General features: G+C 30.2%; 2 protein-coding genes across 2 annotated transcripts; both read right to left on the minus strand.

Moving 5' to 3' along the window:
- Positions 1–4,945: 4,945 nt before the first annotated feature.
- On the minus strand, positions 4,946–6,538 carry LOC107621061 (putative F-box/LRR-repeat protein 9). The gene is made up of 2 exons (XM_016323105.3): positions 6,121–6,538; positions 4,946–5,977 (listed from the first exon to the last, which is right to left on the minus strand). The coding sequence occupies exons 1-2, from the start codon at positions 6,456–6,458 to the stop codon at positions 5,200–5,202; spliced, it is 1,116 nt and encodes a 371-aa protein (XP_016178591.1). The 5' UTR covers positions 6,459–6,538; the 3' UTR covers positions 4,946–5,199.
- An 8,294-nt stretch (positions 6,539–14,832) lies between these two features.
- On the minus strand, positions 14,833–16,782 carry LOC110268260 (putative F-box/LRR-repeat protein 9). Its single transcript, XM_021114168.2, has 2 exons — positions 16,378–16,782; positions 14,833–15,740 (listed from the first exon to the last, which is right to left on the minus strand). Exons 1-2 carry the CDS (start codon positions 16,713–16,715, stop codon positions 14,963–14,965), a joined length of 1,116 nt encoding a protein of 371 aa, XP_020969827.1. The 5' UTR covers positions 16,716–16,782; the 3' UTR covers positions 14,833–14,962.
- Between the last annotated feature and the right edge of the window lie 2,290 nt (positions 16,783–19,072).

Genomic DNA, 19,072 nt, shown 5'->3' on the forward strand with positions numbered 1-19,072 from the left:
AATGGTTTATGAAAAAAAGGAGATCCCGCCAACCCGCCAGCCTACCATTAGGCGGAATGGGGGAGAAATTTAAGACCACCTTACTAGGCGGGGCGGGGCGAACCAGCCCATTAAATGGCGGACTTTTGGCGAGACAGGGCGGGTTTTCCCATTTGCCACCCCTAATGAGAACATGGACATAAGTATCTGCTCCATGAAACCTATTAAATATACACAAATATAAAATTATTAATTTATCCTAATTTATATATACATAAATCCATTTCTTGAATTTAGTAATCCTAATTTCTGCTTTCAACTCAAATTTTTTCTTTTTCTTCCAGACTCATTCTCAGCTTTGATCCTCTCTCTCTAATTCACTTTCTTTGCCTCTCAAGTCCGTCACTACGTCACTCAGTATTGTCTCAAAAAATTATGTTATGTTATTATGTTGGAATATATTTTTATGTTTTCTCCTTTTAAAATGTTATTTTTCATAACAATATGTTATAAATTGTGTTGAATTATATTAAATTGATTATTTTATAATTATTATATTATGCCTTTTTGTGTTAATTTTTTTCAAAATTTTTTAAAAAATATTTGTATATACTTGAGAAGATCTGCGTTCCCTAAGGGATAATTAAACAAAAACTTGCAATGACGAAAAAGGAACGCGAGCATTTTTTTTTAAATAGGAAGGAGGGATGGGAATGGGGCTTCTCACGCTCCCCTAAGTACTCGTTACCATATCTAACTAGTAATGGAGATCCAATTTAAATCAATTTAGTGGAGATGCGTGGACTTTATTTACATTGGGCCTTTAAACTAATGAACTTAAGTTAGATTTGGGACCCTAACAATGAATTTTAGTTGATCTTGCTTGCATTAAGGTCTTACTAAACTCAAATATATCTTGGATTAATATTTTGAGTCATTGTTATAGCAAATACTAAACTATTTAACATTATAACACTTAGTATATATAAAAGTTGGATATATTTACAAGATATTTTTTAATTTAAATTAAAAAAATTAATTATCTCTTTTTTAGCTTTAAATATTATTTTCTAATGTAACGAAAAAATGAAAATAACAATAATTACTCACATAATTAAAATAGATAATCTTAATATATACGTGACACCATATATATATCAAGGATTATTATATATGATATATAATTTTTTTCTTTTCTATAATGACTATTTTATATAATTTATTCAATAAATTTTTCATCTTAATATTTAATAAATTTAACATACAAAATAAATAATTTAAATCATCATCTAAGGCAATAAGCATAATAGTGCAAATACTTATTTATTTATTAGTAGTGAAAAAATACGTAAATAGTATAAATTAATATTTTTTTAGTATAAAAACAATAATAAAAGTTAATTACATAATTAAAAAATTGTGAAGAATTTTTTAAATAATAATAAAAAATAAGATTACTATTTTCATATATTACAAAGTTTATAAAACAAATTTTGGATAATAAATCAATTCTCAATAAATTATATATTAATTCTGTCAAAAAAAATAATTAATACATTGGATATTATTATTTACGTACTAATATAATATATATTATCGATTATTAAGTTTATAATTAATTTTTAATCTAATTTTTGGTAATTAAAATTTAAATGATTAAAATTATTAAATGTTAAATATTTTGCATCTAACCAATTTATTTTTTATTGAAATTAAAAAAGGATGAGTTGTTAATCAATTCTAAATTTAAATTTAAATTTGAGTAAGCAAATAAAAAAATATTTTAAATTTTATCTCGCTAACCAGAATTAATTTCAAGATAAGAAATTACTTTGTACATCGTATATATTGTAGGATAATATGGTCATTTACTATTTTTAATGATAAATAATGGTGTAAGAAATTAGAAGAAAATATATTTACAAGTTTAGGAAATATTAATTTATTTTCAATAGAATAAATTATATATTGAATAACAAAAGTTATTATTGGTTTCTCTTTACACTAACTAATACTCAACGATGGTATTTCAGTACATCATGTTATCAAGAAATATTAATCGATCTAATAACTTTTGTAATGATATAAGTTTATGAATTTGAAAATTTAAAAATCATTTCATAAAATGTGAAGTTTTAATGAGTAACAATGTTGATTATATTGTTCTGACTTCAAAAATGAATATGATACCAACGAATAAAATTGTCCCAAGTAAATTTCAACAAAGACAAAAGTCCATAAGTATTGCTATTAATGAAAAATTAATCTATTTTAAAGACAAATACATTTTTTTTTCTACGGATTCCTAACTAGCAAGTCGAGGACGACTAATCACCACATATTGATGCTCTATATATTAAGAGTCTGTCGATAACTAATGGATTATTTATACACACAAGACGAGATTCAAACTCCAAATATTTGCTTAACCGGACAAATAAGTAATCATTCAACCAATCTAAATTGATTAAAATAAATATTAATTATTTTTAATACTTTTAAGTTATAAAATATTTATAATAATAATTACTATATATATTTTTTATTTAAATTTTAATAAAATTTTTTTATATAATTTTATGTATTACCCCGTACAGGGTACGGGAACATACACTAGTATATAACAATTATCAAGAGTAATTCTAGTTCGTCATCTCCTACATCGGGAGAAAGTCAAATAGGCATAGTTGATCCTAATCCATAAGTCCTAATCAATTTACTAATTGAATTAGCAAATGATTAGAGCCAATGGAGACAAGATTAACTAACCACTCTAGATTACCAATCCGAATTAGACATTAATGACTCAAGGTCACCTAATTTTTCAATTCCAAGTCAAGAATGTAAAAATCTACTTTAAAACTAATTCAAGCATTATATCAAACACCTAGAGTACATAAAACATAAAATATCATAAATGGCAAGAATTAGTAAAATCTAAAACTACCAAATGTAAGATGATAATGATGATAACAGAACATAAAATATCAAATTGTATTAAAGAAAATTGAAAATTGATAATTGTTCATAAACTAAAAAATAATAAAATAGAGAAATTAACAAGAGAAACTAGGCAAATTAAGATACTAAAACAAGAAATTATAAAGAAAATTAAACTAAAACAAGAATTAAAATCTAGATCTAAAGAGAAATTAATCTAAGAACCCTAAATTTTAGAGAGAAGAAGGAGCTTCTCTCTCTAAAAATGTAACTTAAAACATGCGCTAAACTACACTAATGCTCTCCCCTTGATCCTTTTTGAATTCATCATTAAATACATCAAAAATGAGTTGGATTAGGCCCAAAAAAACCCTGATATCGCGACCTACATGCAATTTTAAGTAAATCACGTGCTAACAGTCATGCATAGTTGCATACACATCTACCATGCATACGCGCAACTTGAAATTCATGTGTACGCATGGCCACGAGGAACTCCAATATTCATTTTTTTCATAAATTCTCCACTTTTGCATGTTTTTTTTCACTTTTTCAAATCATTCTTGCCTTCTAAGCTTGAAATCACTCGACAAACACATTAAGACATCAAATGAAATTAAAGTGAATTAAATTTAGTAATTTAAGAGTTTAAAAAGCATATTTTTAATCATTAAGCACAATTAGAAGAAATTCACAAAATTATGCTTTTTCAATTAATAAACGTAAAAAAAGTTAATACATTTTACTCATTTAAAATAAATAAATATCATAAAACGTAAATTTATCACTATCTTTATATGACAAATTATAATGCCTATCAACCCTTTCTAAATTTAATTGGAGATCTTTACTTTTTTTATTATTTGTGGTCAATTATGAGCCTCACGTTAATTATAGAGATTTCTTTTCTTTATTTTGTTCACAATTATGATGGAACATTCTTTAAGATTAATGTATAATTGCACTAAGAATATCATACCTTTGTAAAATTACGAATATGATTTAAAAGCTTTTCAAAAATTGAAAATGATGCAACTTTATTTTTTGACATGTTCTTTTTATGTAATTTAATTTTAAAAAATATTTCTTTTTCTATTCAAATAAAAAAAAAATACTTTTAATATTTAAAATTTCTTCCTTAAAAACCTATACAAATATAAAATACATATTTTTATTAAAAATATATATTAAAAAAATGCTTTTTAAAATATAAATCCAAATTGACTCTTAGCATGATGTATGTTAGTTTGAAATTATTTAAAATTAATTTAGTGTATTATGAACATGAATTTTATAGCAATAATAATTTTGATTAAAAAAATTAATTTAGACGAATGATTGAAAAAAATTTTGATAATTATATTATTAATAAACTAAAGAGAGAGAACAAAAATATTTTAAGATGTGTTTTCTAATGCGATATAATGAGTTCTATTCATAATTATAATTCATACAATAAGTTCTAGTTATAATTAGAATTCACCCGATGGTGGAACACAATTTTTAGATAATTTTTTTAAATATTATCTTAAATAGTTTTAGATACTATTTTAGATATTCCTGGTACATAATTTATTTATTTAATTTTTAAACCTTTCTATTATAATATCTAAATATTTAGTTTTTGTCAATCAAAATCATGATAAATCTAATTTTTTTATAAATGTGTAGCATAACTAATAAGTGATAATAGTAACTACATGGTAAAGAGGAGTGTTAGGGGCCAGCAGATTTTGTGTTATAGCCATCAATTAGCCATCAATAGTGTATTTAATGGTGTGAGATTTCATCTAACGGTGGATAATCACTCATTTTCCTTTTGCTGCTAAGTGCCGGTCAAATTTTTAATAAATCTGCTGGCCTCCTAGACTTTCCCCATGGTAAAAACAACAATTTTAACTCTATCTTTCTTTTTCATCACCACATTAAATCAGTATCAAGTTCTTCCATCCATCACCACTATTCACTAAAGCAAAAGATCATAAACCAATTAATTCTTTTTCTTTAGAGAAACGAAACGCAAATAAAAAGAAAAAACAATTTATTTATCTTTGTTTTCCAAATAAAAGAAACAGAGAAAGAAAGCGAGATTCAGAAACAGGATCCAAAAAGAAAGTGAGATTGGAAAAGGGAGAAAAACAGAGATCAAGAGGAGCAGGTGATGGAGACCAACCTGCATTCTTTGTTCTTCCTTTAATTTGATATTCAGATTTCAGTAATTGGAAGAACAAGGAAGGTGGTGACCAGATTAAAGATTAAAAAAAAAATGCATTCCTTAGACTAAAGATATAGACTTTTATAGTTAATCTTCCAAGCCCTTCTTCCATGTTTCTTGCCATTTGATGATTTCGCGTTCTTGGTTTCTTGACAGTATCTTCTAAACTCCTTGAAACTAGTAACATTCCTTGACCTATGCCATCTTTGAAGTATTGCAATTTCACATATGCCATCTACTTCCTCTTTCCATTCTAATTTTAATTCATCTTCAGATACAAGTGTTAAGTTTTCAATTTCATCAATAAGAATCCCTCTTTCATCCCAAGGTTCACCAAATTGCAAATCGTAATAATAGTCCATTAGCCAAGTATGTGAACCTCTATGATACATTTTCCAGTAGTCCTCCATGGATGCATGCAAATATCTTAAATCCACAATTTTGTCAGCATATTCTTGCGCCAACCAGCTCCCTTCCAAATCAACATTGGAACACCATCCTAAATCTATATATTCAAGATTAGGACAACCACTAAAAATTGCACTCAAGCCATTATTATCCAAATTGTTCATGCATAGTTGTAGATACCTTAAGTTTGGCATATTTTGTGCAATAGCATATGCGTCTTGGTTACCTTTAGAACCACTCATGTTAAATTTTAATGATTTTAGACGACGACAACGTTGGCCTATGACTTTTAAAGTAACACTAGTTTTATATATATCGCACAGAGTGATATCAAGTTCTTCTAACAAAGGAAATCCTTTAGCCATCTTAATCAATATTTCTGTATTATCGCAGTTGACAAGTTGTAGCCGTCGTAGTTGTTGCAGACTACATCCCCTGCAACGACGAATCTAGAAAATTTAGGGCGACAACAGATAAAATTCATAGATACCCATAAGAAAAATGTTGGAGGAAGAGATAAAATTCAAAAAGAAGAAAGGAAATTAAATTTTCAGCTTAGGAAGCAGAAATGTACGTACATATCATCAAAGAAAACATATTGGAGACTTAAATCGACCACCTGGCCGCAGCTGCGGCGAATTGCACGGCGAAAACTGTCCTCGAATATGCGCATCATAACCAGCTTCCGTTTGAAGGGGCCGCGGCGCCCTAAGTAGTAGCCGATATGTATAGTCCGCCACGTGTACGGATCGTTGCAAACCCTACGCCAAAGAGTGCACACTTCTTCGACTCCATTGGCGAAGATGTCAAACGCACCTACCTTCGACATGATTTCCACTGTCAATTCGTAAGGAAGATCCAACCAATTTCTCGCTGGTTTGGGAAACCGGTATATTGGATTTGTAGCGCAACGCATTCTTAGAGAGAGAGAGAGAGAGAGAGAGATCTCAAAGAATTGATGAAGTGAAAATTGGGATTAGGGTTTCACTTTTCGTGAAAATGAGGAAGGAGAATCAAGAATGGCACTGTTTATATAGATACTGACTACAGCAATTGCTTGCTCCTCAAGCAAGATCTTATATAACATATATCATTGAATATTTTGTTTATTTTGCATATCTCATAGTAAATAAATGGTTAGTTTTGTGGTGGCATTGTTTTAGGTGTTTAAGAATATCATGTGTTTCACTGACAAATAATCTTATAACAAGTGACACGTATATTAAGAGGTTGCGGGTTCGAGGCTCATATCTTTGGTAAAAAAAAAAAAAAAGTGTGACACGTATATTAATGTATTGTTAATGTTTGTTGATTGAAAGCCCTCCGTGGATGCTCCCTCTGCTGCACTCCCTTCCGTCGCTGCAAGCCCGTAACCCCTTCCGCCGCCGCCCCTTTTCCTCGGTCGAAGGAAACCCTTCTGCCACTACTGGTTTTCTTTTACTCCGTCAGGTGCCTGATTTTTGTCATATTTGTTTCGTAAGTTGTATTTCGCTTTGGTCATTGTGATTGCATTTCGCTTTGGACTATGATTGTCATTATGATTTTCATATTTGTTGAACTTAGTGCTTATTTTGAAAAAGGTAATTTTGGGCGTGACCCTAAATTACAGAGGAATGCTTTGAACCGGGCTGCTCCCTTCCCCTAATCAAGCTGTTTCGAACCTAATGACTCTGGTGTGAGGATCCAAATGACTCTGTCTTTCACTCTCAGCCTCAGGTGCCTTTTTCGTGTGGCGTGTTAATTATTGTTGATTGGTAGGCTGTTGCCTTGCAGTGACATAAATTGTTCCTCTTTTTTGCATTTTGCTAGTGCAGAGGCTGAGAGGTGCAGGTTTGAACCAGCGGATCTCCAAGTTCAAAGATCACCAGCACATTCTCGAAGAAGAGTTTCAACGTCTCAGCGAGGATGTGGTAGGTTTGAATTAGTTTTCTATAATATGTTTGATTTTATCCTAATGTATTCTTTCAATAAATATGATTAACTAGATGATTACTTATTTCTTTAGTCTGATTTGAACAATGTAAAACATAATGCTCTGCGAGAGGCTTTAGTTTAAAATCAGTAAATGTTATTTAGCCTTTTTTGGGATAGTTTTTACTTTTTATAGCACCAATGAATACGGTGATCCAAAATTTACATTGTTCTATTGTGCGGCCTCGTGTTTAATATAAACTTGATTTGAGAAAAGATAATTTGTTATGATTTTTTAACAGCTATTAATTTACTTGTGCACTTTAATTCTATTTGATGTTATTTCATATATGCGCGTTCAATTTATATCATAATTAGTATACCATATACGTAATACAACTCTAAATCTTTGAAGTTTGCCTAATTATAAGCCATAGAGCATGCTGCAAATAGGTCTTTATAAAACTCAGAAGAAAATTGAAAGCCTCCATGCCTATTGAAAGTTGAAACTAAATTAATACTATTGTTTTAACTCTTTTCTAGCAGTTAACAGCAGAAATAGACATTTGATTTAAATATGCATGTAATGTTACAAAGAATTTGATCCTGGTTACTTATCTAGCTTAAAATATGCAAGTGCTCTTAGGAGAGAACTTAATATTTAGAGGTTTAATTAATAAGAGAATTTGGCAAATACTAAATGGCTTTGATTAAAGCCTTTAGATATTTTCAATACAAATCAATGTGTGAATTGAAAACCTAAAATCTGAGATATGTAGTTATGTTTGCTCCGATTTCGACTTTGTGAGATTTTCATGAGCTCAGATCGCTGGGACTATTGAATAGTCTGAGCACCATAAACCTATTTGTGGCTATTAAATTTCTACCCAGTTTCACATTGATGTAGTATCTCTTCAGATTTTCAATAATAAAAGGCCAAATTTTTTAAATAAATAAATTCAATTCATTATTTATTCATATATATTGTTCCTATATGAATCATGAACTAGTAGCTCAAGTTTTCACAAGCCTACATGGAAGATGCTCGTGGTATCAAAAAAAAATCACCGTCGACTAAGGTCTAAAATAGGCCCAAAAGGCCAGATTAGGTACCTCGCTGTAATTAAGTCTCTCCATCACCTTTCAACCTGTTACTCATGCGGACTTGGGGAAGCATATTGGTAACTTTCCATTCAAAGACTTTCTACTACAAAAAAGATTCTGTCATTGAGGGCATTAATTATCACACAACCTGCCATGAAAAATCCTATTTTGTAGTAGTTATCAGCTCTTAATTCGCCTATAAATTCTCATTTCTAGTAACATTTTGTTCTAAGTGACACTCATCATACTCATGCACTTGGTGACTTTGGGTTTGAAGTTGTTTGTAAGTATCCCTAACCACTATCCAAACGCGCCCACAAGACTTTTGGATTACCTTTATTACAAGCTTATTCGACCTTATTAGCCTGGGTAATCACTTCAAAACATATACATTCTTAAAATTATTTACAATTTTAGATAACAATACCTCATTTGTAATAGTAATGAGATGTATTTACACAAATCTTAATTGCAAACTGTTGGTACAAAATTTTTTTTTCGACCATTTGTAGTTTCGTCCATAAACGTGATATTTAGACTGTGGCAACAGAGAGGACAAGTAAAATTTGACGAAAGATGGGACAAAGAGTGTCGAAATTGAAGGGTAGTTATTAATTTTTCTTGAGTATCAAGGCTCGCTACTCGACCTTTGAGGCTGAAGAAGAGAATATGGGAACGAAATTTGAGGAGCAAAGTCAGGAGTTGAGGACCAAGGGAGAAGTGAATGTCAAAACTTGGAGATAAAGGTTTTTCATGGTTAAGGCAAGGTAGTGGCTGAGAAAAATGAGGGAATGGGATCGTAGACGACATGCTCCAGGATCACTCAATTTCATGGTCTATAAATAGTGGAAATTCAGGAGAAGTTTGGGACTTCATTTTTCAGGAACACTAGATCATTACATAAACTCATGAAATTCCCAATCTCTGTGACGCAACGGAAGAACATGCAGTGTAAGTGCATGTGAGTGTTGAAAGTCAATTTTTTTATTTGCTTTCTTTTGCTTATTCCATTTATTGTTATTTATTTCCTTTATATTTTGTTGTTCCTTGGCTTTAATTAACATTTTATGTTTTCATCATCTTTTCTATTTAATGTTTTATTCTTTTATCGTTTATCATAAGTTTGCCACTAGCGATCTCAATATAAATTGTTTCGGCACTAATTAAGTAATTCCTGAATCGAGCTCACTCTTTTTTCAAAGGAGTCATATCTGCTCACCGATAATTGAGATCTTAATACAAACTTGTTTTGACACCACCTATTAAAGTCAATAAAAAAACGAGTGAAACAAATTGACACACTTGGTGAGACCTCCAGGTTAAAATTGTGTCGAGAGATGTAGGTGATTACGCAGTGGTAGATTAATTACGACAGATAGAACTTCAACGTCGATGAATACGTCAAATAGCGACAGTGAAAATTTCTCTAGAGGACCTGAAATAGAGGCTTCGACCAGTCTTTCGGGTCAAAGGTTGACAAAGGACATTCCGACGGCAATTCCCATTACATGGCTGTATTACCTCCAAATTATTCACCACCTTTAGAGAATTCTTGTGCTATATATACCGGAGGTATAAACATTATAAGGAATAATTGGTTATACAATCTCACACCTCTCTCGGGTTATCCTCTAATGGGTACACACAATCTCCTACTTGACGAGGGCCAATCATCAGTTCAGAAATTCACAAGTTATGAAACTCGAATCTCGTTGCAAACAAAGTTTCAAATAAGCAAATGACCCATATCAGAGTTTAATTTTGTTTGTCACGAATGCAAACCAATAAAAATCGAGAGTATTAAATCTCAAGTCGTCTCTTAAATGAATTATAGTGAGATGTGAGTATTATTGGTTATTAGCATAAGGGGTTTGAAGGCAAAAAAAAGGCAAAAAATTAAATGATAAGAAAGTAAAGCTAACAAATGCTAAAAAGGCATCTTGGCTAGGATTGAGAATCAAAATTTTCTATCCTTATCATTAATCATAACATAACAATTATCAAGAGTAATTCTAGTTCGTCATCTGCTACATCGGGAGAAAGTCAAATAGGCATAGTTGAACCTAATCCATAAGTCCTAATCAATTTGCTAATTGAATTAGCAAACAATTAGAGCCAATGGAGATAAGATTAACTAACCACTTTAGATTACCAATCCGAATTGGACATTAATGACTCAATGTCACCTAATTTTCCAATTTCAAGCTAAGAATGTAAAAATTTACTCTAAAACTAATTCAAGCATTGTATCAAATACCTAGAGTGCATAAACATAAAGGAAAATGCTACTTGTACAATAAAATTCAGCCTTTGATGAGTCTTTAATATTATTTAATTATCTTTTAATTAAAACATATTCCTATTTTGTAGGATACACATTTATAATTAAAATTAATTTAAATTTTAAAAACTAAAATTTCTCTAACTTCCTACCCACTTTATAGTTAGTTATTATTTTCTTCTTTTACGTTTCTTCTCTCTATAACACGGTTTTTTTCTTTCTTCTATTCTACTACAATATTCTAATTTGTATCTGTAAAAAAAAAAAAGAATTCAAAGTCAGTGCATTTAGAAAAAAATTAATCCCTTACTTATTGTACCTTTGATAAAATACAGGATCTGTTTTATGACTTTCTAGTGATAAATGGTCGAATATAATTATATACACAAACTAAAATATTTTCAATTTTTGTTTTTTAATTGTAACACATCTAAAATTTTAAGTTATACAAAAATTATTTTTAAAACACATCCAAAATCATAAATCTAAAATTTAAATTTAAACATTAAAAAATAATTGTAACACATCTAAAATTATGAAGTTATACAAAAAATATTTTTGAAACACATCCAAAATCATAAATCTAAAATTTAAATTTAAACATTAAAAAATAATTGTAACACATCTAAAATTATAAAGTTATACAAAAAATATTTTTGAAACACTTCCAAAATTGCACATGCAAAAATAATTTAACATTATAATATATATGAAAATCTCTTCAGGCCATCTTATTCGATTTTTTATTTCAAAAAAAATAAAAAACTTATGCAGAATAATAAAAAAAAGTAATGGTGTCAAAGACCCATCCAAACCTTAGGTAAGTTTTCGGCGTGGCGACGTTGATGCGGACGAACAGCGACGAAGAGGAAGAAGGCGGCGACGAAGTAACGAAAGAGAATGTGGCGTTGTGAATGAGCACCGAGAAAGAGGAAGGCAGAGTCGAGGATGAGCGCGGAAGAGGAAGGTGGTGCAGATGAACGACGGCGGACGATGACTTCTCGATGTGTGCCTCTGAGGTTTTCTATGTGCGCCGAGGACGACTTTTTTGAATGTTTTGTACGGGTTTAGTTAATAATTAGATGATTTAAAATTTATTTTATAATTTTAAAATCAAAATTTTAAATTTTGAATAATTTTATTTTTAGATATGTATTTAAATTATAATATATTAATAATTAAATATATTAAATATGAAACAGAAATTTAAAATTTAAATTTTAAATTTCAGTTTTATTTAGTTTGTATTTTGAATGTGTATTTAATTTTAAAAAGACAATAAATCTATTCATAATTTTTAGATGTGTTTATTTTAAATTTTTTTTTAAATTTTTGTAATAAAAAGTTGAATATTATACCATTTTTAAAGGATACCTAGTTGAATTGAAACATAAAGTATCATAAATGGCAAGAATTAGTAAATTCTAAAACTATCAAATGTAAAAAAAATAAGAATAATAATAATAGCAATAGAACATAAAATATTAAATTACATTAAAGAAAATTGAAAATTGACAATTGTTCATAAACTAAAAAGTAGTAAAATAGAAAAATTAACAAGAAAAAATAGACAAATTATGATACTAAAACAAGAAATTATAAAGAAAATGAAACTAAAACAAGAATTAAAATCTAGATCTAAGGAGAAATTAACCTAAGAACCCTAAATTCTAGAGAGAAGAGGGAACTTCTCTCTTTAGAAATGTATCCTAAGACATGCTCTAAACTATACTAATTCCCCCCCCTTCTCTTGATCCTTTTTGAATTCAACATCAAATACTTCAGAAATGAGTTGGATTGGGTTCAAGAAAGCCCTGAAATCACGACCCACATGCCATTTTAAGTAAATCTTGTGCTGACAGTCATGCAAACGCATCTACCATGTGTACGTGCAAATTGGTATTCATGCGTAAGCATAAGTTATGCGTATGCGAAACTTGAAATTCATGTGTACGCAAGGCCATGAGGAACTCCAATCTTTATTTTTTTCATGAATTCTTCACTTTTGCATCATTTTTCTTCACTTTTTTTTTAGTCTTCCTTGCCTTATAAGCCTGAAATCACTCAACAAACACATTAAGGTATCAAATGAAATTAAAGTGAATTAAATTTAGCAATTTAAGAGCCTAAAATGTATATTTTTAATCATTAATCACAATTAAAAAAAATTCACAAAACTATACTATTTCAATGAATAAACGTAAAAAAAGTCGATAAATTTCACTCATTTAAAGCAGATAAATACCATAAAATGTAAATTTATCACTATCCTTATATGGCAAATTATAATGCCTATCAACCCTTTTTAAATTTAATTCTAGATTTTTACTTTTTTTTATTATTTGTGGTCAATGATGAGCGTCATGTTAATTATAGAGATTTTTTTTTCTTTGAGTAAAGTATATTTTTTGTCCTTAAAATTTGACAAAAATTTTAAAAATACTCCTAAGTTTTATTTTGTTTTAATTTTATCCCAAAAGTTTTCGATTTGCTTTAAATATACCCCAAACGGCTAATTTTTCAAAAAATTTAAGACCAATTCAACAACAATTTCATAAGAACAATCCTCAACACAAGCAAATCAGGCATAATTTTCATGCATTATTATTATATTTGTCTTAATTTTTTTGAAAATTTAGCCGTCGAGAGTATATATGATGCAAATCGAACACTTTTGGAATAAAATTGAAACAAAATAAAACTTAAGGATACTTTTAAAACTTTTGTCAAATTTTAAAAACAAAAAGTATATTTTACCCTTTTTTTTTTCTTTATTTTGTTCACAATTATGATAGGATATTCTTTAAGCTTTATGTATAATTGCAATAAAAATATCATACCTTTGTCAAATTACGAATATGGTTTAAAAGCTTCTCAAAAATTGAAAATGATGCAACTGTATTTTTTGACATGTCTTTTTATGTAATTTAATTTTAAAAAATACTTTTTTTTTATTCAAATAAAACAAAAATTACTTTTAATATTTAATTTTTTTTTAAAAACCCTATACAAATATAAAATACATATTTTAACATATTTTTATTAAAAATATATATTACAAAAAAACATACATTTTCAAATATCAATCCAAATTGACTCTTAGCATGATGTATGTTAGTTTGAAATTATTTAAAATTAATTTAGTGTATTATGAACATGAATTTTATAACAATAATAATTTTGATTAAAAAAAGTAATTAGACGAATGATTGAAAAACTTTGATAATAATATTATTAATAAATTAAAGAGACAACAAAAATATTTTAAGATAGAATCTCGCTAGGGAGCCAATATAATATTTGTATAATGTGTACAGTGGGCTATTTATTTCGTCCAATATGAGTTAAAAAATGAACATCCAAGGTAAAATACTACTAATTTCTCAAACACAATACACCCATACTAGATAAAATACTACTAATTTCTCAAACACAATACACCCATACTATCCAGAATAACTATTCGGATATCCTATTGAATCAAACGTCCTAAACCCCATAAGTTATATTCATAATTCACAAGTAGTGAAACACAATTTTTTGATAATTTTTTTAGATGTTATCTTGATTAGTTTTACATACTATTCTAAATATTTTTAGTACATAATTTATTTATTTGATTTTTAAACTTTTCTATTATAATATCTAAATATTTAGTTTTTATCGATCAAAATCATGATAAATCTAAAAATTTTTATAAATGTGTAGCATAACTAGTATGTGATAATAGTAACTACATGGTAAAAACAACAATTTTAACTCTCTTTCTTCTTCATCACCACATTAAATCAATATCAAGTTCTTCCATCCATCACCACTGTTCACTAAAGCAAAAGATCATAAACCAATTAATTCTTTTTCTTTAGAGAAACGAAACACAAATAAAAAGAAAAAACAATTTATTTATCTTTGTTTTCCAAATAAAAGAAACAGAGAAAGAAAGCGAGATTCAGAAACAGGATCCAAAAAGAAAGTGAGATTGGAAAAGGGAGAAAAACAGAGATCAAGAGGAGCAGGTGATGGAGACCTAAATCTGTGTTCCTTTAATTTGATATTCAGATTTCAGTAATTGGAAGAACAAGGTGGTGACCAGATTAAAGATTAAAAAAAATGCATTCCTTAGACTAAAGATATAGACTTTTATAGTTAATCTTCCAAGTCCTTCTTCCATGTTTCTTGCCATTGGATGATTTCGTGTTCTTGGTTTCTTGACAGTATCTTCTAAACTCCTTGAAACTAGTAACATTCCTTGACCTATGCCATCTTTGAAGTATTGCAATTTCACATATGCCATCTACTTCCTCTTTCCATTCTAATTTTAATTCATCTTCAGATACAAGTATTAAATCTTCAATTTCATCAATAAGAATCCCTCTTTCATCCCAAGGTTCACTAAATTGCATATCGTAATAATAGTCCATTAGCCAAGTACGTGGACCGTCATCATACATTTTCTCGTAGTCCTCCATGGATGCATGCAAATATCTTAAATCCACAATTTTGTCAGCATATTCTTGCCCCAACCAGCTCCCATCCAAATCAACATTGGGACACCATCCTAAATCTATATATTCAAGATTAGGACAACCACTAAAAATTGCACTCAAGCCATTATTATCCAAATCGTTCATGCATAGTTGTAGATACCTTAAGTTTGGCATATTTTGTGCAATAGCATATGCGTCTTGGTTATCTTCAGAACAACTCATGTGAACTTTCAATGATCTTAGACGACGACAACGTTGGCCTATGACTTCTAAAGTAGCACTAGCTTCACATATATCGCATAAAGTGATATCAAGTTCTTCTAACAAAGGAAATCCTTCAGCCATCTCAATCAATACATCTGCATTATCGCAGTTGGCAAGTTTTAGCCGCCGTAGTTGTGGCAGACTACATCCGCTGCAATGATGAATCCAGGAAATTTAGGGCTACACAGACAAAATTCATAGATATCCATAAGAAAAATATTAGAAGACCAATAGAATTTATTGTTTTTTATTATCATTTTTAATCTTTAGTCCAATTGTTTTAGTCTAATTAATAATGTAACAATATATTTTTAACTTACACTATTAAATATTGATGGCTAACTTTTTATATATATAATTTAATTTAGAAAAAGTTTAGGGACCAATATTTTTATTAAAATCTTGCCAGTATTTAATTAGCAAAAAAAAACTGAGTAATTTTATGTTATTAGATGTAATTTCATACCATTAAAAATACTGATGATCACTAATTAATAGTTATAAATTACAAAATTTGCTGACTCCTAACAATCTTCTTAATTTATTTTTAATATATATTTTATATTTCAATATATATTTAATTTTAGTATACACTTAATATAATTTTAATAAAATATTAATTTTTTTACATAAGTATAATTTAACTTTTGTTTAATAGATCTATGTAACATGGTTATTAAAATAAAAATCCAATGAAATCGAACCGAATCAAACGAAAAGTAAAGTTAGCACACCAAAAAGAAGAAAGGAAATTAAATTTTCAGCTTAGGAACCAGAAATGTACGTACATATCATCAAAGAAAACATATTGGAGACTTAAATCGACCACCTGGCCGCAGCTGCGGCGAATTGCACGGCGAAAACTGTCCTCGAATATGCGCATCATAACCAGCTTCCGTTTGAAGGGGCCGCGGCGCCCTAAGTAGCTGCCGATATGTATAGTCCGCCACGTGTACGGATCGTTGCAAACCCTACGCCAAAGAGTGCACACTTCTTCGACTCCATTGGCGAAGATGTCAAACGCACCTACCTTCGACATGATTTCCACTGTCAATTCGTAGGGAAGATCCAACCAATTTCTCGCTGGTTTGGGAAACCGGTATATTGGATTTGTAGCGCAACGCATTCTTAGAGAGAGAGAGAGAGAGAGAGAGAGAGAGAGAGAGATCGATCTCAAAGAATTGATGAAGTGAAAATTGGGATTAGGGTTTCACTTTCCGTGAAAATGAGGAAGGAGAATGGCACTGTATATAGATACTGACTGCAGCAATTGCTTGCTCCTCAAGCAAGATCTTATATAACAAGTGACACGTATGATGATTAAGGTATGTATCGTTAATCTTTGTTGATTGAAAAGTATATATTAATAGTGTGGTAAATGACATACTTTAAATGTAATGGCAAATATAGAAATCTGCTTTCAGATAGAAAAAAAAAATGTATCATGAATCATTGGAGTGAATTGAAAAAAATGTCTGGAATAAGTAAAGATAGGATGGCTAATAGAATAAAAAATACATTAACAATTAAAATAATACAATAAATAATTGTATTCATTACAAGAAAATAGGTTTGTGGTCACGTTTTAAAAGTGGGACAAAAAAAGGTTAATGGCCACAATTTTATGAGCGTGACAATTGTTTAGAGATTCGATTACGTTTTTTCTTGTCACACTTTAAAAGTGCGGCGAAAGGGATTAGTAGCAACGCTTTTATGTGGACGAGAAATAGAGACGCTTTTAAAGCGTGGCGGCATGGTTTTGGTATAGTGACATTTAAAAAACGTGGCCATTCTTGTAACTCTTTTGACTATGGTTCTGAAAATTGAACCGGACCGGCCGATTCAACCGGATTAATCAGAAACCAGTTATCTAGTCGGTCCAGATAAGTCTATAAACCGTCTGGCAAAAGACCGATGAAAAAACCAATCGAACTAGCAGTTAACTAGTAAACTGGTAGAACCGTCCGATTTTTTAGAGAGTTTTCGGTTCGGAAATACACCCTCTGAAACGTCGTCGTTTTGTCTATAAAAATTAAAAAAAAAAAGAAAAGAAGAAAGGCTAAAGTGCTGAAGTCTGAACCCTAAATCACCAATTCACACTCATCTCTCCTCTCTTCTCTGAGAACCATTGCAGCCACCACCACCAATCGAGCAGCCCACCGCCACTGCGTCCCGCAACCACCGCGTTCCGCAGCCACAGCAGCGATGGGTTTGACCACCGCAGCCTCCACCGCGTCCTTGTCATCGCCGACCTCGCCTCCTCTGTCGTCGCCGTTGCTCGCCGCCGGTAAGTAATACTCTGTTATTCCTCCTCGCCGCCTTCTAATTTTCTGTTCATGATTTTTTGATTTGCTGGATTTCATGATTTTGGTTGCTGAATTCATGATTTTCTGAGGTTATTTTGGATTCATGATTTTTTATTTTCTAAGGTTATTTATTTGTTCATGATTTTTTGATGTTATTTTTTAATTTTGATTTTCTAAGGTAATTGTTTGTTGAGGTTATTGTTATTTATACATGATTTTGGTTGCTGAATTTATTTGTTTGTAAATTTGTATGTTACAGATGGAACAATTCCAAAGTAACCCACAACCACAAGATAATGCTGTTCAAGATTCTCAAACTGGTTCTTCTAGAGGTAAATCTGATCCAACTTGGCAATACTTTACAGTGAAGTATGACTAAAATAACAAGACTCAATATACATATATTTTCTGCTTGAATACTTACAATGGAGGGGGGATATATAGAATGAAATATCATCTTGCAAAAATTCTTGGACAAATTAAAGTTTGTAACAAAGTAACTGAAGATGTTGAACTTCAATTCAAAAGGCTTTTGGAGGAAAACAAAAAAAATAAGGCAGAAAAAAAAAAAATTTGCAAGTGATTGTTATGATGTGAAAACACAAGCGGAAGAAGAGTGTGAGCCTAATCCTGTACAACCTCCGGCTCCTGCAACAATGGGAGACAAAGGAAAGAGAAGAGCTATTCTTGCTACTCCAATTGGAAGTTATTTTAAGGGAAGGACTACGCCAGGCTCTCAACCAACTTTAAAAAGTGTCTTGGCCAGTAAACAAGTTGTGCACAAGGTTAAGTTGGGGCTTGCAAAATGGATCATTGATGCACGTATTCCATTCAACGCAATTCAATCACCTTACTTTCAACCTACTTTGGACGTCGTTGCTGCAATTGGACCTGGTGGGAGTGCTCCTAATTTGCAAAAAATGGCAATTCGTCTTCTTCATCAAACATCTTCATCATCCGGATGTGAGAGGAACTGGAGCCTCTTTGAACAAATCCATTCAAAGAGGAGGAATCGATTAGAGTATCAAATGCTAAGTGACATTGTTTATGTGACTTATAATCTACGCCTTCAATCTAGATTGCATCGCAAGAAGAAGAATTATGATCCAATTGACATTCAAAGCATTGACACAGTAAATTTTTGGGTAATGGCGGATGAAGATGATCCTGAATTTAT

This window comes from Arachis ipaensis, chromosome B10 (assembly GCF_059453495.1).
Source record: "Arachis ipaensis isolate K30076 ecotype BB chromosome B10, ASM5945349v1, whole genome shotgun sequence".
In the NCBI taxonomy this organism is placed as follows: domain Eukaryota; kingdom Viridiplantae; phylum Streptophyta; class Magnoliopsida; order Fabales; family Fabaceae; genus Arachis; species Arachis ipaensis.

Coding starts and splice junctions, on each gene's coding strand:
- LOC107621061 (XM_016323105.3), bottom strand. CDS start 6,458: ATGCGTTGCGCTACAAATCCAATATACCGGTTTCCCAAACCAGCGAGA. Junction 5,978..6,120: donor TATGTTTTCTTTGATGATAT/GTACGTACATTT, acceptor TCGTCGTTGCAG/GGGATGTAGTCTGCAACAAC.
- LOC110268260 (XM_021114168.2), bottom strand. CDS start 16,715: ATGCGTTGCGCTACAAATCCAATATACCGGTTTCCCAAACCAGCGAGA. Junction 15,741..16,377: donor TATGTTTTCTTTGATGATAT/GTACGTACATTT, acceptor TCATCATTGCAG/CGGATGTAGTCTGCCACAAC.